General features: G+C 42.7%; 1 protein-coding gene across 4 annotated transcripts in view; it reads left to right on the forward strand.

Moving 5' to 3' along the window:
* The window catches only part of abi3a (ABI family, member 3a), a 71,760-nt gene that overhangs the window by 34,082 nt on the left and 14,735 nt on the right, over window positions 1-22,943 (forward strand). For all 4 annotated transcript variants that reach the window (XM_034190765.1, XM_034190766.1, XM_034190767.1 and 1 more), the window contains 2 exons: window positions 9,491-9,906; window positions 20,892-21,017. In XM_034190765.1, the coding sequence (XP_034046656.1) occupies window positions 9,491-9,906; window positions 20,892-21,017 (542 nt within the window). The remainder of the gene's footprint in view (window positions 1-9,490; window positions 9,907-20,891; window positions 21,018-22,943) is intronic.

A 22,943-nucleotide genomic window follows, 5' to 3' on the forward strand; every position in this document is an offset into this window, starting at 1 on the left:
GTCAAAGCAACATCCCGTTCTGCGCTAATCAAAGCAGCAGCAATGTCAGCGTGGACTGCGGAGGAAGGGACTGTGTGAATTTTCCTTCCTCTCCGCTCTGTTTACTGCTTGCCATGAGCCACGGTCTTTCTCCTCCCTGTCTTTGTGGGAACAATGGCAGACACTCCCCAAGTAGAGCAGGATGTGGCTTTGCTTTAAACCAATGAAGCATTGATCCGTCTCACTGCTTCAATAGTTTGTTGTGTTATTTCGCTTTATCTTAATTTTCCCCTGCTAAAACCCTAAAGAGCATATGTCTGTGAATAATATTTACCTTCTTTATATTATACCGACCTGTTATGGTCTTCTAAAACAGTTGATAGATGCATTTTATAACTTAAAAACGGGGCCGATGCTAACGCGTTAGCGTGTCTATGGCGTTTTCAATGTTAAAGTTAGCATTAAGCTGTTCGCATCTCAGCACAGTCTGTGTGCATTTGTTTTCTGTATAATAAATAATTAATGGCTTAGCGTTTGTTGTCATAAAAGAGTCAAATGTATTACAAATTGTAATATTTTTTAATTTATATATTAATAATAATAGCAACAAAAGTAATAACTAATATTGCCACAATACAACTTTAGAGAAACAGATAAAAAGAACCTGGTAAAACCAACTAACAATGAACATAAATAATGTTTCCTGTGAACACCTAGTGACTCCACTTCATCCCTGTTTATTTAAGTTTAATGACAGTCCATTTCGGCCAAACCATATCGAAGCTGTGTTTTTACACAAGAAAAAAATAAAATGCAGTAAAGTGCACATTTGTGTCTTTTTTCATGAAAATAACTTACTAAAGATCACATTTTACACTTTAGTCGGCCTGTAAAATACTTTCGTGGACTCTTGCTGTAATATGTTGTCAGTGGTTGAGATAGTTGCTGTAGGCATCTAAAAATGCTCATAATCAGGTGAACCTGATGGAAATCTCTCTGTGGTGTGTCGATGATGTATGTATGTGCAAAATAAAACAAAACACTACTCCAAGTATGTTTTGACGGAATATAACATCATAACTTTTATTACAAGCTCAAATGTTGATGTTGCGTGATAAAGTCCTTTTAATAATAACTCACTTAAAGAAATAATGGCAAAACTCACATGTAATAAAAAAAAAACAAAAACAAAAAAAAAAACAAAACAACAAAAAAATGATTAATCGATTTACTAAAATAATCATTAGTTGCAGCCTTAGTTTGTTTACGAGTGAGAACATTTTACCGATTAAATGTGAATACGACAGTTTTGAGTTTCGCAGTGCACATGCGTTTTCAAAACGGTGACAGTGTTACTTTGTGCACAACAGGACATCGTTGTCAGTTGCTTTAGGCCCTAATTTTGTATTTTATTGACTGTACAGACAGCAGACACCACCCATTTGGTGCATTCACCAGATTAGAACTGATCAAAATACTACAGAAACAAAGAATTTTTACTTGACATTTTGAAGTGAGTTATCTTTGTTCACTAGAATTCGCTAGAATATACAAAATTTGACTTGCTCTTTTAAAAATTTTCTGGGGAAGCACCCCCAGACCCCATAATCAATAGTGTGTTTTTACTTAACACTTTGAAGTGACTTTTATTTGTTTCAGAGGGCTTCATACTCATTAAAATTCACCAGAATGTACAAAATTTGACTTGCTCTTTTAAAAAATTTCTGTGGGAGATCCCCAGACCCCCATAGTTTGAAGAGAGTTTTCTTTGTTTCAGAGGGCTTCATGCCCATTAAAATTCACCAGAATATACTAAATTTGACTCGCTGTTTTAAAAAAATTTCTGGGGGAGATCCCCCAGACCCCCCATAATCAATACTGTGTTTTTACTTCCCAGATTGAAGTGATTTATTTGTTTCAGAGGCTTCATACCTGTTAAAAGTCACCAGAATACACAAAATTTGACTTGATCTTTAAAAAATGTTATGGGGGAGCACCCCCAGACCCCCCAGAATCAAGAGTACACCCCGCCCCCCCACCACCATTTTATGTACCTTTATGTTCAAGATTTGCATTTTTTTAATGCTTTGTCTGTCTCTCCTTAGAGGCTATTTAAAATAGATTTGTATGCTGTATAATGTGTTTATTGTATTTACTAAGGAAAAAACAGTGTGTGCCCCCACTACGCCACATTTTAGGGAATTGCTGGCATTGATTTTTGCCAGGAAAAAATTTCAGTCAGATGAAAATTTATTGTTTTAACCCATGCCCAGGGGAGGTACTGATAAGTACCCTCCTGTGAATTTTAGGGGGAATAAAAGTGGGCTTTACAGGTTTTCTATGTCAGCAACATTTTATTGAGTCTTAAAGTAAATAAATATGAAATTGGTCACTGGATCCTTGATCTCTGGATATAAATAGAAATAAACAAAATCTGTAGTTTTTGTCAAAAGCATTTCCTTTCAGACATTAATGGCATGATTGTCTCTCCATACCTCTGCGCTGAGCTCTTACAACAGGCTGTGCTGCAAGTCAGCATCAATGTAAATCATAAAGAACACAGGACGTCTCATTTTGTGAGGCGGAAGAAAATGTTTTAGTTGATTCTAGTTTATCGTTTGTGTTGCAGTGTTTGGAAACAGATGTCATTTGATTTAAAATGGTGATTCACTTTGAAGTTATTTATTCTGGCCGAACTCTAAATTGACTCAGCAGAGAGCGGAGCAGTGTTTGGAGCTGCGAGAACGGAGGACGATTCTCATTTCTTGCCTGTTAGTCGCAGTTAGTGACTTTAATCCACACAAAAGTGACTCATGATTGACATTTTTAAATGGCATTGAGAGGGGTTAAGAAGCAGACATGCTGCTTCTGAAATGCATTGAAGCAGAGAACCAACAAAGCAGCGGGTCGGAGCACTGCTTTGTTGGGTCAAGCTTCAAAGTGGAGCTGCAGCAGAAGCGGTTGATTACAGAGCTGCTGCAGGGTCTGCAATCAACTTAGACAAATTATCATTTTCCTGTCAAAACAACGGCCGCTCTGAGGGACCAATAAGGGAATCGTTAAGCAAAAAGGCTATTGATGTCGGTGGATCAAATCAATTTGTGCCATTTGCAGCTTCGTCTACCATCAGTTTTTGGCTTTTTACAACAATGTTGTATGGTTTGTGGCTTTTTCTCCACTGGGGCTGAATTTTTGTGCCATTTCCAGTTTGTGCCTCCATCTACCATAAGATCGAGCTTTATGCCACTGCGCGGCGCTTTACTCGTTTTACCACAGAATTTTATATATCAGAATTTCTCTTAGTATTTAAATCAAAAATATTCTTGTATTTCTGATTTTTTTTTTTTTTTTTTTTTATACGCTTGGCTTGAGCCTTTATATTTGTTCTTGAAGCAACTTTTCATCTCTTCAATGTTGTATGTGCAGGTTTACATACACAATATAAAGAAACGGTGTGATAGTGTGTCATTATTTATTTTACAAGGGTTTAGCTTGTTAAACTGTAAGTGGACTTGATTTAGTTATTGAATTCAATCAAACCAAGACCTTGGATCAATTGAAATTCAAGTATTAATATTTCATTGGCTCGGGTACTGGGAAAATTGGGCCCCGAGGTTAAGAACCCCTGCCTTAGAACACGACATGGAATGTTGTCTGGAACAGCAGTATACAGTCTTTCAGCGGATGCTGGTGTCAGTCTCTGTGCTGTGCTGTTTGAGTCTCAAAGTGTGTGTAGAAGTGGTTAAGCCTGTCCGGGAGGAAGGGGTCATTGGTGGCATGTCTGGGGGGGGCAGGCTTGCTGTCTGTGATGGTTTGAAAGCTTTGTCATAAGCGGTGTGTGTCCTGGATGTTGGTAAAGTGCCAAAGGAGATTCTTCCTCTTAGCCTCTCTGATACCTCGGCATTGATTTCTTCTGGCCAGTTTATATGCTGCAACATTTCTATAATGCTGCATTTACACATAGGCAAGACGCGTTACGAATGTCATATTTGCATCATTTTTGGCACATTCCTGACATTCTTAACGTGACTTAATGTATCTGAATAGGTTTCTTAGTAGTGCGTTTTGGTGTATGATATTCGTGATTTTAATGGAGCATGTTTTTGGCTGTCAAAAAATCTTCCACGAATGTCACACACCACCCTCATTTTGCCTCACGTTGTGGAGGTTGCAACTGAGCGCGTTGATCCGTCTTGATTAGTGGTGATCCTTAATAGAACGTGACAGCGTTCTTCTCTGACTGCGCACAATTAAACCCTGCTGTACCGCATTCAGTTTAATTGCTGCAGTATGCTGAAGAAGGACAGTGACGCCAAGTCAGCTAAAAATTTCGTTACAGTGCTCATCAGCGCGCTCCTGCAGGTCTTCCACCTGCTGCATGTGGCTGGTGTTTGGGAAAATGAATGAGATGAGAGATTTCCATACCGGATCGGTTGCGGGTCCGGGTTAACAACGTCCACCACCCGTGCTGTTGCCCAACAGGGTGCCGGTGGAAATTGGGGCTACTGCTGGGCGAAGACGATGAAGAAGAGGAGAATGTTTCCACAAACAGCGGGAGAGAAGAAAACTAGAAGGGTGGAAATGAAAGTGGGACTTTGAATGTTGGTAGTATGACTGGTAAAGGGAGAGAGCTTGGCTGATATGATGGAGAGGAGAAAGGTAGACATATTGTTGTGTGCAAGAGACCAAGTGGAAGGGAAGTAAGAGCAGGAGCATTGGCGGTGGGTACAAGTTGTTGTACCATGGTGAGGACAGGAGGAGAAATGGTGTTGTGGTCATTTTAAGGAAAGTATGTTAAAGGTTTGTTGGAGGTTAAGCGAGTGTCTGACAGGGTGATGAGTGTGAAGTTGGAAATTGAAGGGGTTAGTGATTGAATATCATCAGTGCATATGCCCCACAGGTAGGTTGTGAGATGAAAGAGAAAGAAGATTCTGGAGTGTGGTGGAGAGTGTGCCCAATAATGAAATGAGTGGTAATAGGAGCGGATTTCGATGGGCATGTTGGTGAAGGGAACAGAGGTGATGAGGAAGTAAGTCCATTCGGCTGCTCCCTTGTTTGCACTCGGGGTCACCACAGCAAATCCAAGGTGGATCTGCATGTTGAATTGGCACAGGTTTTACACCGGATGCCCTTCCTGATGCACTCCACATTGCATGGAGAATGTGGAAGAGGAAGTAATGGGAGAGATGTTATCAAGGATAGGAATGGGGAAGGACAGATGGTAGTTGATTTTGCAAAAAGGATGGAAATGGCTGTGTGAATACCTACTTTAGATAAAAGGGAGGAGCACAGGTAACATAAAAGTGGAGGAAGGTGCACACAGGTTGACTACATTGCTTTAGGAGATGCAGCTAAAAGAAATCTAGACTGTAAGGTGGCAGGAGAGAGTGTTGTTTGTTGTTTGTAGGATGACTTTAGAGGTAAAGAAGAAGAAGGAGAGTGAGAGCTCAACAAAGGATACAGCTGGTGGAAGCTGTAGGAAGGAAGACTGTTTGTGTGAAATTTAGTGAGCAGTGAGAGAAGCACTGGTTGGAGGGGAAGCAATTTTGGACAACTGGAAGAGTACTGCAGATGTGGTGAGGGAGACGCTATGACAGTACTGGGTGTGACATCTGGACAGTGGAAGGAAGACAAGGAGACTTGCTGGGTGAATGAAGAGGTCCAGGAAAGCATAAGGAGAAGAGGTTGGTGAATAGGTTTTGGGTAGTCGAGAGATGAAGAAAAGTAAGACAGGTAGTACAAGGAGATGCGGTTGTAAGGTGAAAAGAGAAGTGGCAAAAGCGGAAGGAAAAGGCATATTGCGAGCTGTACAAGAAGTTGAATAGTAATGAAGGAGGAAAGGACTTTACCGATTGCCAAGACAAAGGGACAGAGCTGGAAAGGATGTGCAGCAGTTAGGGTGGTTAAAGATGCACATGGTAATTTGCCGACAAGTGAGGGGTGGGTGCTGAGAAAGGTGGAGGGAATATTTTTGAAGAGATGATGAATGAAGAAAATGACGGAGAGAAAAGGCTGGATGATGTGGTGAGAGTAAAGTCAGGAAGTACAAGAGATTAGTAAGGAAGAAGTCAAATCAATCAGTTTTATTTATATAGCGCCAAATTGATGATTGTGTAATGGTTTTATTGATCTCTTTAGCATCATTCTTTTCTTTATGACATCATAAAGATCCTAAATCAAATCAAATCAATTTTATTTATATAGCGCCAAATCACAACAACAGTTTGCCCCAAGGCGCTTATATTGTAAGGCAAAGCCATACAATAATTACAGAAAAACCCCAACGGTCAAAACGACCCCCTATGAGCAAGCACTTGGTGACAGTGGGAAGGAAAAACTCCCTTTTAACAGGAAGAAATCTCCAGCAGAACCAGGCTCAGGGAGGGGCAGTCTTCTGCTGGGACTGGTTGGGGCTGAGGGAGAGAACCAGGAAAAAGACATGCTGTGGAGGGGAGCAGAGATCAATCGCTAATGATTAAATGCAGAGTGGTGCATACAGAGCAAAAAGAGAAAGAAACACTCAATGCATCATGGGAACCCCCCAGCAGTCTAAGTCTATAGCAGCATAACTAAGGGATGGTTCAGGGTCACCTGATCCAGCCCTAACTATAAGCTTTAGCAAAAAGGAAAGTTTTAAGCCTAATCTTAAAAGTAGAGAGGGTGTCTGTCTCCCTGATCCGAATTGGGAGCTGGTTCCAGAGGAGAGGAGCCTGAAAGCTGAAGGCTCTGCCTCCCATTCTACTCTTAAAAATCCTAGGAACTACAAGTAAGCCTGCAGTCTGAGAGCGAAGTGCTCTATTGGGGTGATATGGTACTAAGAGGTCCCTAAGATAAGATGGGACCTGATTATTCAAAACCTTATAAGTAAGCAGAAGAATTTTAAATTCTATTCTAGAATTAACAGGAAGCCAATGAAGAGAGGCCAATATGGGTAAAATATGCTCTCTCCTTCTAGTCCCCGTCAGTACTCTAGCTGCAGCATTTTGAATTAACTGAAGGCTTTTCAGGGAACTTTTAGGACAACCTGATAATAATGAATTACAATAGTGCAGCCTAGAGGAAATAAATGCATGAATTAGTTTTTCAGCATCACTCTAAGACAAGACCTTTCTAATTTTAGAGATATTGCGCAAATGCAAAAAAGCAGTCCTACATATTTGTTTAATATGCGCATTGAATGACATATCCTGATCAAAAATGACTCCAAGATTTCGCACAGTATTACTAGAGGTCAGGGTAATGCCATCCAGAGTAAGGATCTGGTTAGACACCATGTTTCTAAGATTTGTGGGGCCAAGTACAATAACTTCAGTTTCATCTGAGTTTAAAAGCAGGAAATTAGAGGTCATCCATGTCTTTATGTCTGTAAGACAATCCTGCAGTTTAGCTAATTGGTGTGTGTCCTCTGGCTTCATGGATAGATAAAGCTGGGTATCATCTGCGTAACAATGAAAATTTAAGCAATGCTGTGTAATACTACTGGGAAGCATGTATAAAGTGAATAAAATTGGTCCTAGCACAGAACCTTGTGGAACTCCATAATGGAGTTCCATGAGTTCCATAATAAGAAGTGAGGGCTGCTGTGAAGAGGATGAAGAGTGGAAAGGCATTTGATCCAGATGACATTCCAGTGGAGGCATGGAAATGTCTAGGAGATATGGCAGTAGAGTTTCTAACCAGATTGTTTAATAAAATCTTGGAAAGTGAGAGGATGCCTGAGGAGTGGAGACGAAGTGTGCTAGTTCCTATTTTCAAGCACAAGGGTGATGTGCAGAGCTGCAGTAACTACAGAGGCATAAAGTTGATCAGCCACAGCATGAAGGTATGGGAAAGAGTATTAGAAGCTAGGCTTAGAAAACAGGTGAAGATCTGTGATCAGCAATATGGTTTCATGCTGAGAAAGAGCACTACAGATGCAATGTTTGCTCTGAGATTCTGTTGAAGTACAGAGAAGGCCAGAAAGAATTACATTGTGTGTTGTGGACCTTAGAAAAAGCTTTATGACAGGGTGCCAAGAGAAGAGCTGTGGTATTGTATGAGGAAGTCTGGAGTGGCAGAGAAGTATGTTAGGGTAGTGCAGGACATGTACAAGAATAGTGTGACAGCGGTGAGATGCGCAGTCGGAATGACGGACTCATTCAAGTGGAGGTGGGATTACACCAAGGATCAGCTCTGAGTCCTTTCTTGTTCGCAGTGGTGATGGACAGGTTGACAGATGAGATCAGACAGGAGTCCCCATGTACTATGATGTTTGCAGATGACATTGTGATCTGTAGTGAGAGTAGAGAGCAAGTTGAGGTCTAGTTCTGGAGAGGTGGAGATATGCTCTGGAGAGCAGGGGATTGAAAGTCATTAGGAACAAAACTGAGTACATGCGTGTGAATGGGAGGGAGCCCAGTGGATAGTGCAGTTACAAGGAGTAGACAGTGGTGAAAGTAGATGAATTAAATACTTGGGGTCATCTGTTCAAAGTAATGGAGAGTGTGGGAGAGAGGTGAAGAGAGAGTGCAGGCAGGGTGGAGTGGGTGGAGAATATCAGCAAGAGTGAAGGGGAAAGTTTACAAAACAGTAGTGAGACCAGCTATGTTGTACGGTTTAAGAGACGGTTGGCACTAACAAAGACAGGAGGCAGATGCGAGGTGGCAGAGCTGAAGATGTTGATATTCTCTTTGGGAGGTGACAAAAATGGACAAGATTAGGATGGAACATATCAGAGGGACAGCTCAGGTGGCACGGTTTGGAGACATAGAGAGGCGAGATTGAGATGGTTTGGACATGTGCAGAGGAGGGACCCAGGGTATATAGGGAGAAGGATGCTGAGGATGGAGCCACCAGGCAGGAGGAGAAGAGGGAGGCCAAAGAGGGGGTTTATGGATGTGCTGAGGGAGGACATACAGGTGGTTGGTGTGACAGAGGAAGATACAGAGGACAGGGTGAGATGGAAACGATTGATCTGCTGTGGCGACCCCTAACAGGAACAGCCGAAAGAAATAGAAGAAGCTGGAGGGATCTGACTTGTTCAGCAGCTGATGGATAACTATGGGGGTGGTCTTGAGACAATTCACATCATTCACAACGTGACTGAACTTAATGATGCGCTGTTACGCGCGATAGCGTGCAAAAATGCAGAACATTATTCTTGACCGTGTGTAATGGTTCCTGATAATTCTTCAGCAACATGTGCCATTAATCGTAACGCGTGGTAACAGGTTGCAGCAGTTCCTGAGGACACCTGGTGGTTCTGCCCTGAATCATCACATTCATGATCAGCGGCCAAGAATGTATACTTTGTGGCATTCGTGACTTGCTGTCGTCATGTGTAAACACAGCTTAAAGATGATTTAAACCAAAGAACAACAATTAGAAGGAAAATGAGGATCAGGACCAAATGTATGAGGAAGAAAAAAGGAGTGCAGCCTTCACCACGCTGGGTCACATAATATTCAAAGTTTACGTTAGTGTGAAAACAGTTTCTTTTTAAACTTTTTTTAAATCTCTTCCTTAAACTCAGCTCCAGTTTTGGGAAACCTGTGGCTCTCCCGACTGTCCCGACCAACTGGCAACCTCCACCTGATTGTGACATCATCACCACCCTGCTGGATGAAGCCACGCCTCCCCCTCCCCCCACACTGATGGAAACATCCTCTCAGGATGAGTGTGCCAGTGACTTGGCCCCACCCCCTCCCCCACCTTCAGAGGCTGTGCAGAATCACAGCACTACAGCACTGGCCCCTCTACCAGCTCCTCCCTTGGCCCCGCCACCAGCTCCTGCCTTGGCTCCTCCACCACCTCCTGCTCTGACCCCTCCACCAGCTTCTGCCCTGACCCCTCCCATGACTCCTCCACCACCTCCTGCTCTGACCCCTCCCTTGGCTCCTCCACCACCTCCTGCTCTTGCCATACCTCCTCCCCCTCCCTTGGAGACAGGTGAGCTAAGAGGTCCTCTCTGTAATTGCCTGAAGCATGTAAACGTAAAAATTGAATGACTGTTTAAAGGGAAGGACAGCTGCTACTCTGATTGGTTGAAATTATGTGCAAACTACAACACACCCATGCATAACAAACATGGTAACTCCACGAGGCCTTTGCACACAACTCTGTGGTCCTGACATGCATTATTATGCCCACTGTCAAGATAGAGCTCATTGTGTCTGCAGAGGTACCGTATTTTTCATACCGTCTCAATCTGCTAGCGGTTAAAAAAATGTAACTCAGATGTACATGCGCGCCTTCACTGAGTAAGGGCAGGTCTTCATAAAATAGGTAGGAAAAAATGCAACATGACTCACACAGACCTAGTATGTCCTAATGTCTGTTAGTACATATTATATAATGGCTGAGTGGATCCTTGTCATTTGATTGGTGGGTTGAATGTCACGTGACATGGATTTTTCATACCATTTGCCGTTGTTTCATTTACCATGCAATAGTTCTTTTTTAGCGTGCAGTTTTGGTGCTATATGAAATGTGCTAATGCACAGCCCAACCACCGCGTGTGCTAATTGACGTTAATAATCCTAACATACACACACACACACACACACAAAAACAAATCAACTACTCCGTAAGCCATCTGGAGCTGGCATGCCCAACCAGTTGATAAAAAAAAATCTCCCTGGATTCGAAAAGATTTATTGCTGCTATAACAGACTACTGCAGCAGGTGGCAGCAATGCACCAACAAGGACGCCGGCTGCCGTTAAACGCCATAGAAGAAGAAGAGCTCGTCTTCTGTGGTGGATAAGAAACGAAAAAATTAAAATTTTCATCCTGGATTATTTTTTCATTTATTTACACGGCAAATCCATCTGTATCATCTGCAATGTAAATGTGGCTTTACTGAAGAAAGGGAATTTGGAGCGGCATTTCAGACTATTCACAAGAAATGCGATGCTAACTTCTAATGCTAACCCGGCTAAATCCCCTCTGCCCGCTTGAAAAGCTGAGGAATTGAAAAGTCGGCGAGCAGCACAATGATTCATGGTCCATAAATATGATGAATGTGGCGAACAAGACTGCAGTGTTCTGTTCGGGCCAGGAGTCTGAGGACTCATTTATTCTGTTCAGAGCTGGAGGAGACACACATCTGCTGCACACAGACTTTAGGTGCCTCAGCAGAGGTTTGGTGGCTGCAGTATCACTGTATTGCCTTACTAAGCCATATACGAGTATATCGATTTATAACACAAAGCGGTCTAAATGGGTAATAAATATACAGTGAGGAAATAAGTATTTGAACACCCTGCAACTTTGCAAGTTCTCCCACTTAGAAAACATGGAGGGGTATGAAATTTCATCTTAGGTGCATGTCCACTGTGAGAGACATAATCTAAAAAATAAAAAAATTCGGAAATCACAATGTATGATTTTTTTTAATAATTTATTTGTATGTTACCGCTGCAAATAAGTATTTGAACCCCTACCAGCCAGTAAGAATTGTGACTCACACAGACCTGTTAATTTTTCTTTAAGAAGCCCTCTTATTCTGCACTCTTTACCTGTATTAATTGCACCTATTCGAACTTGTTACCTGTATAAAAGACACCTGTTCACACACAGTCGCACTCCAACCTGTCCACCATAGCCAAGACCAAAGAGCTGCCTAAAGACACCAGGGAGAAAACTGTAGACCTGCACAAGGCTGGGATGGACTACAGGACAACAGGCAAGCAGCTTGGTAGAAGACAACAACTGTTATGATTATTTATTAGAAAGTAGAAGAAACAAGATGACTGTCAATCTCCCTCGGTCTGGGATTCCATGCAAGATCTCACTTTGTGGGGTAAGGATGATTCTGAGAAAGCTCAGAACTACACAGGAGGACCTGGTCAATGACCTGAAGAGAGCTGGGACCACAGTAACAAAGATTACATTAGTAACACATGATGCTGTTTAAAATCCTGCAGGGCAGCAAGGTCCCCCTGCTCAAGCCAGCACATGTCCAGGCCTGTTTGAAGTTCACCAGTGACCATCTGGATGATCCAGAGGAGGCATGGGAGAAGGTCATGTGGTCAGATGAGACCAGAATAGAGGTTTTTGGAATCAACTCCACTTACCATGTTTAGAGGATGAGAACAGAAACCATCCCAACCGTGAAGCATGGGGGTGGAAACATCATACTCTGGGGGTGGTCTTCTGCAAAGGGGACAGGACCACTGCACCGTATTGAAGGGAGGCTGGATGGAGTCATGTATTGCGAGATTTTGGCAAACAACCTCCTTCCCTCGGTAAGAGTATTGAAGATGGGTCATAGCTGGGTCTTCCAGCATGACAATGACCCAAACACACAGCCAGTAAGGAGGGGCTCCTTAAGCATTTCACTGTCCTGGAGTGGCCTGGCCAGTCTCCAGACCTGAACTCAATAGAAAATCTTTGGAGGGAGCTGAAACTCCAACCCTGAAAGATCTAGAGAAGATCTGTATGGAGGAGTGGACCAAAATCCCTGCTGCAGTGTGTGTAAACCTGGTGAAAAACTACAGGAAACGTTTGACCTCTGTAATTACAAACAAAGGCTACTGTACCAAATATTAACATTGATTTTCACAGGTGTTCAAATACTTATTTGCAGCAGTAACATACAAATAAATTATTAAAAAAAAAATCATACATTGTGATTTCCAGATTTTGGTTTTTTTTTTAGGTTATGTCTCTCACAGTGGACATGCACCTAAGATGAAAATTTCAGACCCCTCCATGATTTCTAAGTGGGAGAACTTGCAAAATCGCAGGGTGTTCAAATACTTATTTTCCTCACTGTAAATGTAAAGATTATTGACTATATCATCAGAGCAGGAGATTGATAAGTCCGCGTGAACACCGCACAGATCGCTGCTGCTGCGTTCATCGTTCATGTACCATCGGAAATTATAGCTTGTTTGCTTGGATTATTTTTTATGTGGGTGGGGGGTCTGCTTCACTGGGCTCAGGCACCTTACATAGGCCAGAATTAATCTTTTGTGTGGATAAAATTGTTTTTACCAAAAAAAAAAAAAAAACACACTCCCGCCACGTTTGAAACAACAAAAAAAGTCCTGTAATTTCTGACTGCAGCGTTCTGCGTGACATTCACATGGACTTATCAATTTACTGCTCCAGTGATATATTCAGTCATCACTTATCTCTATTACCCCTTTTGACAGTTTTGTGTTATAAATCTATACATCTGGTTTAGTAATGTAATACAATTGATACAGCAGCCGCCACAGCACACAAGCAGGTTTTTTTTTTTTTTTCAGGTCTATTGCACAGTCCTGTGATCTTTTCAGCTCCTGCGCGCCCTGCGCCTTTCAGTGCAGCCCTTTCTGGAATGTGAAATTAAAGAATTTCTGAAATGTTCAAACCATGCTGAACATGCACAGCTTTTGGATTTGAAAGCAAGTTTAAAAGCAAATTACATGTGCTATCAAGCAGGTTGCAACAGTGTGACCTGCACACATGGACACAGAACTTAAGCCGCAGGACAAAGAATGTGGATCCTAAAGTGCACGTTATGATGATCATGTGCAGAGCATCCTGTCAGAATTTGACAGGCGCTTCACTGACTTTGTATCCAAAGAGCCTGTTGTCAGTTTTCTCTGTTTTCCATTTGGGGAAATATAGATATGAACTGTATATCGTCCAAGTGGCATCACTCTTCAACCTGGATCCTCACACTGAAAAATGACATTGAGCTCAAATCCAGAGCAACACTTGACATTAATGTCCAAATCTGGAATCTAATGCAGAGAGTGTCTGAGTGCCTGTTTATAGCTGCACTCGGCTCCTACTGTCTGGACTATGAGAGACCAGCTTCCTCCTCTTGGGGCCAGAAGTCCCACTAAGGTAGGGAACAACTTTTCTAACTTGTGGCCAGTCCTAGGCCTACTTGTGCTTATTCTTTTCCACCCTGCACATTTACTTCAATGATGCATTATTATTGATAAAACCTGCCAGAAAATTATTATATTGGTGTACAATATGTTGCGGCTATGCTGTGGTGTTCCATATGGCTCAGTAGATCTTGATACACTGTCGACTTTAAAAGTAGATCTCGGTTCAAAAAAGGTTGGGCACCCCTGATCTAGAGGCATGAAGAGCTGTTAGGATGAAAAGCTGGATACATTTCTGATGTGAGTCCTTGCTGGACTGAGGAACTACAGTCTTTGGAAGTACACAAAGTCAGTGGCATCACTGACTGCATCTGTTTTTCTAAGTTGACTGAGAACAGTTTGGAGTCCAGTTTAAAGTTCATGTTGGACTGTTGACATCAAAACACCAGTGGAACACCAACACGTATGTAAGTCCCTTTTCTGTTGTTTATAAATGAATAAAATATCAAATAACAAGGATCTATTTTTGCCATTATATGAAACAAATAATGATTTTTTTTTCCCCCATTCTTTCAATGGAATGAATATTTAATTCGGTGAAAGCTGGAATGTTCCATTCAACGAGGCAAAGTCGAGTTGAATGGAACATTCCAGCTTTCACCTCATGAAATATTCATACCATTGAACTCATAAACATTAATTATTTGTATACTATCTAGCTGTTGCTGCAGTATGTGATATATATATATTATATATATATATATATCACAAAGTGAGCAAGTATCACGCCGCTGCCATCTCATCTGACATTTGACCTGGATGTTAAGAGATAACTTACCCACGTACAGAATGCTGTGAAAATTTCTGTTTTGGAATGGCTAGTTGTTTTAAACAGCTCCTGATGTATTTGTGCAATTCCACAGCCTCTCAGGCGGCGCTGCCGTTTTCACGCATGCCCGCTGTCTTCATTTTCATGGGAGGTTTTTCTTTGCTTACCAGGCTCCAGCTGCATCATGGAATAGTGTTGTGTAATCAGTTTGTACACTGTAGATCTGTAGATTTATTGAACTGAGATCTACTTTTAAAATTGACAGTGTACTGAGATCTATCAAACCATATTGAAAACCACAGCATAGCCGCAGTTTATTGTGCACCAGTACAGGGTGAACACAAAAACACTCCTTGGTTTTAAATATATAATACCAAAAGTCACAGGAATAATTTTGCAATTTGGTATCAGCAGTTGCAGAAACTCAAGTTTTGTTTCTCTCTTTTGCAGATTCTTCTTCTTCAAAATAAAAAAAATTATTAAAAATAAAATTATTCATGTGACTTCTGATATTATACATATTTAAAACCAAGGAATGTTTTTGTGTTCACCCTGTATAATAACACAATTTTCTGGCACAAAGATAATAATAATAATACATTATTGAAGTAAATGTGCATGGTGCAAAGAATAAGCACAAGTCGACCTAGGACTGGCCCATAATAGCACAACAAGCAACTCCAATTACACAATTAGTTGGAAAAGTTGTTCCTACCTTAGTGGAAGTTTGTCTGAGGTTGGGGTGCTTCTCTTTCTGCATTAGATTCCAGAATTGGACATTCATGCCAGGTGTTGCTCTGGATTTGAGCTCAATGTCATTTTTCAGTGTGAGGATCTCATTCTCAATAGTACAGTTATCCAGGTTGAAGAGTGATGCCACTTTGGACGTCATACAAGCCATTTATTTTCCCCAAATGGAAAACAGAGAAAACTGACAATAGCAGCCTCAATGGAAGCAAAGTCAGTAAAGCGATTTCAAGTCAGTTTATTCAGTTTATATAGCCCCAAATCACAACAAAGTTGCCTCAAGGCACTTCAGACAAGTAAGGCCTAACCTTACCAACCCACAGTAAGAACACAAATAACTTGGAGTAAAAAGCATAGCATCAAACCAAATGTATTCTAATGATTTTGCACACATGCACAGTTGTGTAATTATACACTGACTAACTGGTAACACCGTCCATCCTTCCACTGGTAACACCGTGGAAGGATGGACGGTGGAAGGAATACTTTGAGGATCTCCTCAATCCCATCGTCACATCTTCCGAAGAGGAAGCAGAGACTGGGGACTCGGAGGCGGACTCATCCATTACCCAGGCCGAAGTCACCGAGGAGGTTAGAAAGCTCCTCAGTGGCAAGGCTCCTGGGGTGGATGAAATCCGTCCTGAGTACCTTAAGGCTCTGGATGTTGTGGGACTGTCTTGGCTGACACGCCTCTGCAACATTGTGTGGCGATCGGGGACAGTGCCTCTGGATTGGCAGGCCGGGGTGGTGGTCCCTCTGTTTAAGAAGGGGGACCGGAGGGTGTGTTCCAACTATAGGGGGATCACACTCCTCAACCTCCCCGGTAAGGTCTATTCCAGAGTACTGGATAGGAGAATTCGACTGATGGTCGAACCTCAGATTCAAGAGGAGCAGTGTGGTTTACGTCCTGGTCGCGACACACTGGACCAGCTCTACATGCTCCATCGGGTGCTCGAGGGTTCATGGGAGTTCGCCCAACCAGTCCACATGTGTTTTGTGGATCTGGAGAAGGCGTTCGACCGTGTCCCTTGGGGCACCCTGTGGGGGGTGCTCTGGGAGTACGGGGTCCAGGGTCCTTTGCTAAAGGCTATCCGGTCCCTGTACGACCACACCAGGAGCTTGTTCGCATTGCCGGTAGTAAGTCAAACCTGTTTCCAGTGCATGTTGGCCTCCGCAAGGGCTGTTCTTTGTCACCGGTTCTGTTCATTATTTTTATGGACAGAATTTCTAGGCACAGCCAGGGTGTAGAGGGGGTCTGGTTTGGGAACCACAGAATCTCGTCTGTGCTGTTTGCGGATGATGTGGTTCTGTTGGCTTCGTCAAATCAGGACCTTCAGCGTGCACTGGGGCGGTTTGCAGCAGAGTGTGAAGCGTCCGGGATGAAAATCAGCACCTCCAAATCCGAGGCCATGGTTCTCGACCGGAAAAAGGTGCTTTACCCTCTTCAGGTCGGTGGAGTGTCCTTGCCTCAAGTGGAGGAGTTTAAGTATCTCAGGGTTTTGCTCACGAGTGAGGGACGGATGGAGCGTGAGATCAACAAATGGATCGGTGCAGCATCTGCAGTGATGCGGTCGCTGTATCGGACCATCGTGGTGAAGAGAGAGTTGAGTAGGGGGCAAAGCTCTCGATTTACCGATCGATCTACGTTCTGATCCTCACCTATGGTCATGAGATTTGGCTCATGACCGAAAGAACGAGATCGTGAGTACAAGCAGCCAAGATGAGTTTCCTCCGCAGGGTGGCTGGGCGCTCCCTTAGAGAGAGGGTGAGGAGCTCGGTCACTCGGGAGGAGCTCAGAATCGAGCCGCTGCTGCTCCACGTCGAAAGGAGTCAGTTGAGGTGGCTCGGGCATCTTTTCCGGATGCCCCCTGGACACCTCGCTGGAGAGGTGTTCCGGGCACGTCGCATTAGGAGGAGGCCCTGGGGAAGACCCAGGACACGCTGGAGGGACTACATCTCTCGGCTGGCTTGGGAACGCCTTGGGGTTCCCCCGGAGGAGCTGGGGGAGGTGTGTGTGGATCGGGAGGTCTGGGCGGCTTTGCTTGAGCTGCTGCCCCCGCGACCCCACTCCGGATAAAGCGGAAGAAAATGGATGGATGGATAACTGGTAACAGTCCAAATTGCAGCACACATATTCACACATACATTCCCAAACATATTCACATTATCCTCACATGCTTCCATCTGCGCCTGTCAAATATTTATGGACTGTTGTGCTGCTAGCCAACTTTTAAATTCCTGGACTTTTCAGGCGCGCAGAGATTTAGCCGGGAAGTTTGGATCGTAGCTCTTGTGAATTGCCTTGACATGCCACTCCAAATTCCCTTTCTTCGGTAAAGCCACATTAGTATTGCAGTTAAGACAGATGGAGTTGTCATTCGAATAAAGGAAAAAATAATTCTGCTCCTGCTCTGAAGAAAATAAGTTTTAATTTTTTTCTCCTCCGCATTTTCTACCATAGAAGACTCTCTTCTTCCTTCTTCTATGGTGTTTAATGGCAGTCATCATCCTTTTTGGCACATTGCTGCCACCTTCTGCATCAGTTCATTATAGCAGCACTGTTGGTTACTGCACCAGTGTCATGCGATCAACTGTCGATCACGACAGCTGTACAGGTAGATCATCTGGGTTCCTTTTGCCTGATCTCTATGACGCTATTCTGACACTCTATGGACTGTAAAGTAGTGCTTTTTGCCTGCTACAGTTCGATGCAAAAGTTTGGGCAAACTTTTGCATCATGATTTTCCTTTATAAATCATTGGTTGTCTGGATCAGAAATTTCAGTTAAATATATCATATAGCCAGTGATGCCGTTAACGCATTACTCTAATCTAACAACTTTTTTTAGTAATGAGTAATCTAACGCGTTAATCTTTCCAAATCAGTAATCAGATTAAAGTTACTGTGCGTTACTATTATTTTTGCATTGTGGTTCGATAGCAGCATTAAACTTGGTCCGTGGGCAGGGGGTCGGGGTTCGACTGCACTGCCCACTTTAAGCGAGCTGTGAACTTTTCATCCGCGGTTTTCTGCAGCAGCTCGTCCTCACCTCTTAAAAGCGCAGTGACGACAGCACACCTGCACTGACATTTACAAAGACATTTTTATGCTTCTTTTTTTTTAAGAATTCTGAGATGAGCCGCTCCGTATCTGCTGCTAAAAACAGCTGATCCTCCGCGACGCGTCAACAACTAACATTATTTCCCACTCAAATGCACCTAAACTCTCTTTCTGAGGACCACATGATGTGAAAATGCAATAAAACATTCTTACCTGTAAATCTGGTCATGTTTTCTGCATAAATAAGTGTTATCCATTCTTTGTGCTCAGACGCCAAAGCAGGGGCGAATCCAGATTGAATGGGGGGCAAGGATGTGCCCCCCCCACAACACCCCTAGATTAAAGATCCAGTTTTGCAGCCTTTTTTGTTTACTACAACTAATACTACTTATAATAATAATAATTTTGACAAGTAAAATGTTTAGAGAGAATTTAAATGTTAGAAAAATGTTAGAAAGATTTTAATAGTTACATTTATAAACAATGCAGGCTAGAAATTGCAAGTTTTACTGTTACAGTGCTGTAAACAGTTAAATACGAGGTCAAGAAAGAGGTCTTTATTTTACTTTTTATAAAACAAGTATTTATGTTCATTGAAGTCTAGGACAGGTGACTGTAAAGTGAGTTTTGGCAAAACAGGTATCATTGTTATGTTGAGGTGGCAGAGGGTTGTTGTCGACAGCTGGGGAAAGTAACTAAAAAAGTAACTAGTAATCTAACTTAGTTACTTTTACAATTGAGTAATCAGTAAGGTAACTAAGTTACTTTGTCAAGGAGTAATCAGTAATTGGATTACTTTTTCATAGTAACTGTGGCAACACTGCATATAGCAAACAAACACACTGATATTTGAGAAGTGAAATGAAGTTTCTAGTATTTACAGAAAGTATGCAATAATTATTTAAACAAAATTGGGCAGGTGCATAAATTTGGGCACCCTTGTCATTTTATTGCTTTAAATACATTTAGCACTAATTATTGGAACACAAAACTGGTTTTGTAAGCTCATTGACCCTTGACCTCCTTACACAGGTGAACCAGTCATGAGAAAGGGTATTTAAGGTGGCCATTTGCAAACGTTTCTCCTCTTTGCATCTCTTGTAATGAGTGGCAACATGGGAGCCTCTAAACAACTCTCAAATGACCTGAAAACAAAGATTGGTCAACATCATGGTTTAGGGGAAGGATACAAAAGTCAGTTTCCACTGTGAGGAACATAATGACGAAATAAAAGACCACAGGCACAGTACTAGTTAAGGCCTGAAATGGCAGGCCAAGAAAATCTCAGATAAGCTGGTGAGAACAGTCATAGTCAACCCACAGACCTGATCCAAAGACGTACAACAAGATCTTGCTCCAGATAGTGTCTCTGAGCATTGTTCAACTATACAGCGCACTTTGCACAAAGAGATGCTGTATGATGCTGTAATGCAGAGGAAGGCTTTTCTGCATACACTCCACAAACAGTCACTTGTGGTATGCTAAAGCACATTTGGACAAGCCAGCTTCATTTTGGAATAAGGTGCTGTGGACTGATGAATCTAAAATTGAATTATTTAGACATAACAAGGGGCGCATGGTTGAAAAAGAACACTGCATTCCAGGAAAAACACTTGCTAAAAATTTGGAGGTGATTCCATCATGCTGTGGGGCTGTGTGGCCAGTGCAGGTACTGGGAATCTTGTTAAAGTTGAGGATCACATGGATTCCAGTCAATATCAGCAGATTCTTGAGAACAGTGTTCAAGAATCAGTGACAAAGTTGCACCGGGGCTGGATCTTTCAACAAGGCAACGGCCCTAAACACTGCTCAAAATCTACTGAGACATTCATGCAGAGGAACAAGTACAGCATTCTGGAATGGCCAGCTCAGTCCCCAGACCTGAATATTGTTGAAAATCTGGTGTGATTTTAAGCGGGCTGTCCATGCTCAGAAAACAACAAACCTCAGATGTTTTGTAAAGAAGAATGGTCCAAAATACCTTCAACCAGAATCCAGACTCTCATTGGAAGCTGTAGGAAGTGTTTAGAGGCTGTTATTTCTGCAAAAGGAGGATTTACTAAATATTGATGTATTTTATTCTGTTGAGGTACCCAAATTTATGCACCTGCCTAATTTTGTTTAAAGAATTATTGCACACTTTCTGTAAATCCTATAAACTTCTTTCACTTCTCAAATATCACTGTTTGTCTGCTATATGGCATATTTAACTGAAATTGCTGATCTAAACAACCAATGATCTATAAAGGAAAATCATTGAAATGCACAAACTTTTACATACAACTGTATTATAACATGCTAGTATGAGTATTTGGATGTCGCCAGAGACTCGGGTGCTGCTCAGCAGATATTTGGTGATTTGTGCGACCAAAATGGTGGGTATTTCAGGGACATGAAGATGTATTTATAGACTGTAAAATGGTGAAGCTGAATGATGTCAGTGACATCACTTCTTCCGTCTTTCCTCAGTGGTGGAGGAGAACAGTTTCCCTGCACCTCCACCCCCTCCTCTTTCTGATGATGATGGGTTTCCTTCACTTCCCAGTGATGGCCCAGAGCTGCTGGTCCCACCCCCACTCTGCCAGGATGCAGACGGTAACTTGATTCCACCAAGAACATTTTGTCACATGCTCACAGTGAAGGTACCAAAGGCCTCCGCAGATACTGTTACATTAAGATAATGTTAGGTTTACGTCAGGGTTATGTTAGTGTTGTGTTTGGTTTATGTTGGGACAGTTGCTAAATATAATTAAATATATTTATGATCATTACAAGGGTTGGGCTAAGGTTGTGTAGGGGTTATGTTGCAGTGCTCTAAGGTTATGTTGCAGTGCTCTAAGGGTTTGTTGGGGCTCTGTAAAGGTTATGTCTCAGTGCTGTAAAGGTTTTCTTGGGGCTCTGTAAAGGTTATGTCATGACTCTGCTGCAGTGTTAACACCACTGGCGCTACAAGGAATAGAACCAACATAATCATTTACCATTACCATGGCAACAGACTTCCTGTATGAAGACATCTTAAGGCCATGTGAGTCATTTGGAATGTGAGTATGGAGGGAAAGTCCAAGAGAGGGCAGGTAGCTGAGTTCATAAGGACCTGGGTTTGAATCCTATTCCCACTACCCCTCAGTCCCCCCAGCTGTAAATGGTACCGGCCTTGGACTAAGCAAGTAAACCACGTCAGACTGGCGTCCTGTCCACAGGGAGTCATCCACTGACACCATGGATCCGGAGATGAGCACCAGCATCAACGTGCCTTAGGGCCTATATAGAACTTACTTCATTGGTTCATGAAGTTCTTTAAAAGTTGTCCCGACCTCAAATATGCTTTTTATGTTATTAAAACATTTCTCTCAACATAACTGAAGATGACTAGAAATGATCTTATTGCTGTTTCTGTGGTAGGAACAGTACTTCTCATCTCTTCATTTCATCTTCAACTACTCACTCGGAACCGGGTTGCGGTGGCAGCAGCCCCAGCAGGGGACCCCAAACTTCCCTTTCCTGGGCCACATTTACCACCTCTGACAGGTGGATCCAGAGGCGTTCCCAGGCCAGTGTGGAGATATCATCTATCCACCTAGTCCTGGGTCTTCCCCAGGGTCTCCTCCCAGCTGGATGTGCCTGGATGTGCCTAGGGAGGCACCCAGGGGTCATCCACCTCAGCTGGCTCCGCTCAACGTGAAGGAGCAGTGGCTCTACTCCGAGCTCCCCATGGATGACCGAACTTCTCACCTTATCTCTAAGGGAGACACCAGCCACCATCCTGAAGAAGTCCATTTCAGCCATGATCCAACTCTCATGACCACGGTAGATCGAGAGCTTCCCCTTTTGTCTCAGCTCCCTTTTCGTCACAAAAATACGTTAGAGCAAATGCAGCACCATCCCTGCTGCGCGGATGCTACGGCCAATCTCACGTTCCACTGTCCCTCACTCATGAATAAGACCCTGAGGTACATAAACTCTTTCAGTTGGGGCACAGTACTTCTCACAAAAAAAAAAAACTTATCAAGAGTCCTGATGCTGAAACGCTTGGAGCTGACTAACGCATTGTTTACAACATGATTTTTTTTTATTTATTTTTTTTATACCAGTTTCCTCATACCTCACTGCACTGCTGAGTCTTTTTGGGCCCTTCACTGGTGTCCCTCCTGCACAGATATAAATCACTGTACCTTGTTCATAACACACTCAGTCTGGTGGGGAACACGGTCTGAATCCCTGAGCACCGCCTTTGCTTCCATGGCAGCTCCAGTGTGTAGTCACAAGCCAAGTCAAATCCTTTTCTCTAAAGTTCTATAGAGCACGTCCTCCTTCAGTCTGTGGCTTGAAAATGTCCCCACTGTTGATTTTGGGGAGATTTCGGCCCACGAGCTCGGTACATGTTCTCAATATTTAACGATCTAAAAGATGAGAGCTCCAAACCTTTTGTTGGCAAATCTTCAACAAATGCACTCAGCGATGTTGTGCTTTCTTCAGCTCCTTCTTTCACGTCTTTCTTCTGAGTCAGAAGGAGGAGTGATT

The sequence above is a fragment of the Thalassophryne amazonica genome, chromosome 16, assembly GCF_902500255.1.
Source record: "Thalassophryne amazonica chromosome 16, fThaAma1.1, whole genome shotgun sequence".
NCBI lineage: Eukaryota > Metazoa > Chordata > Actinopteri > Batrachoidiformes > Batrachoididae > Thalassophryne > Thalassophryne amazonica.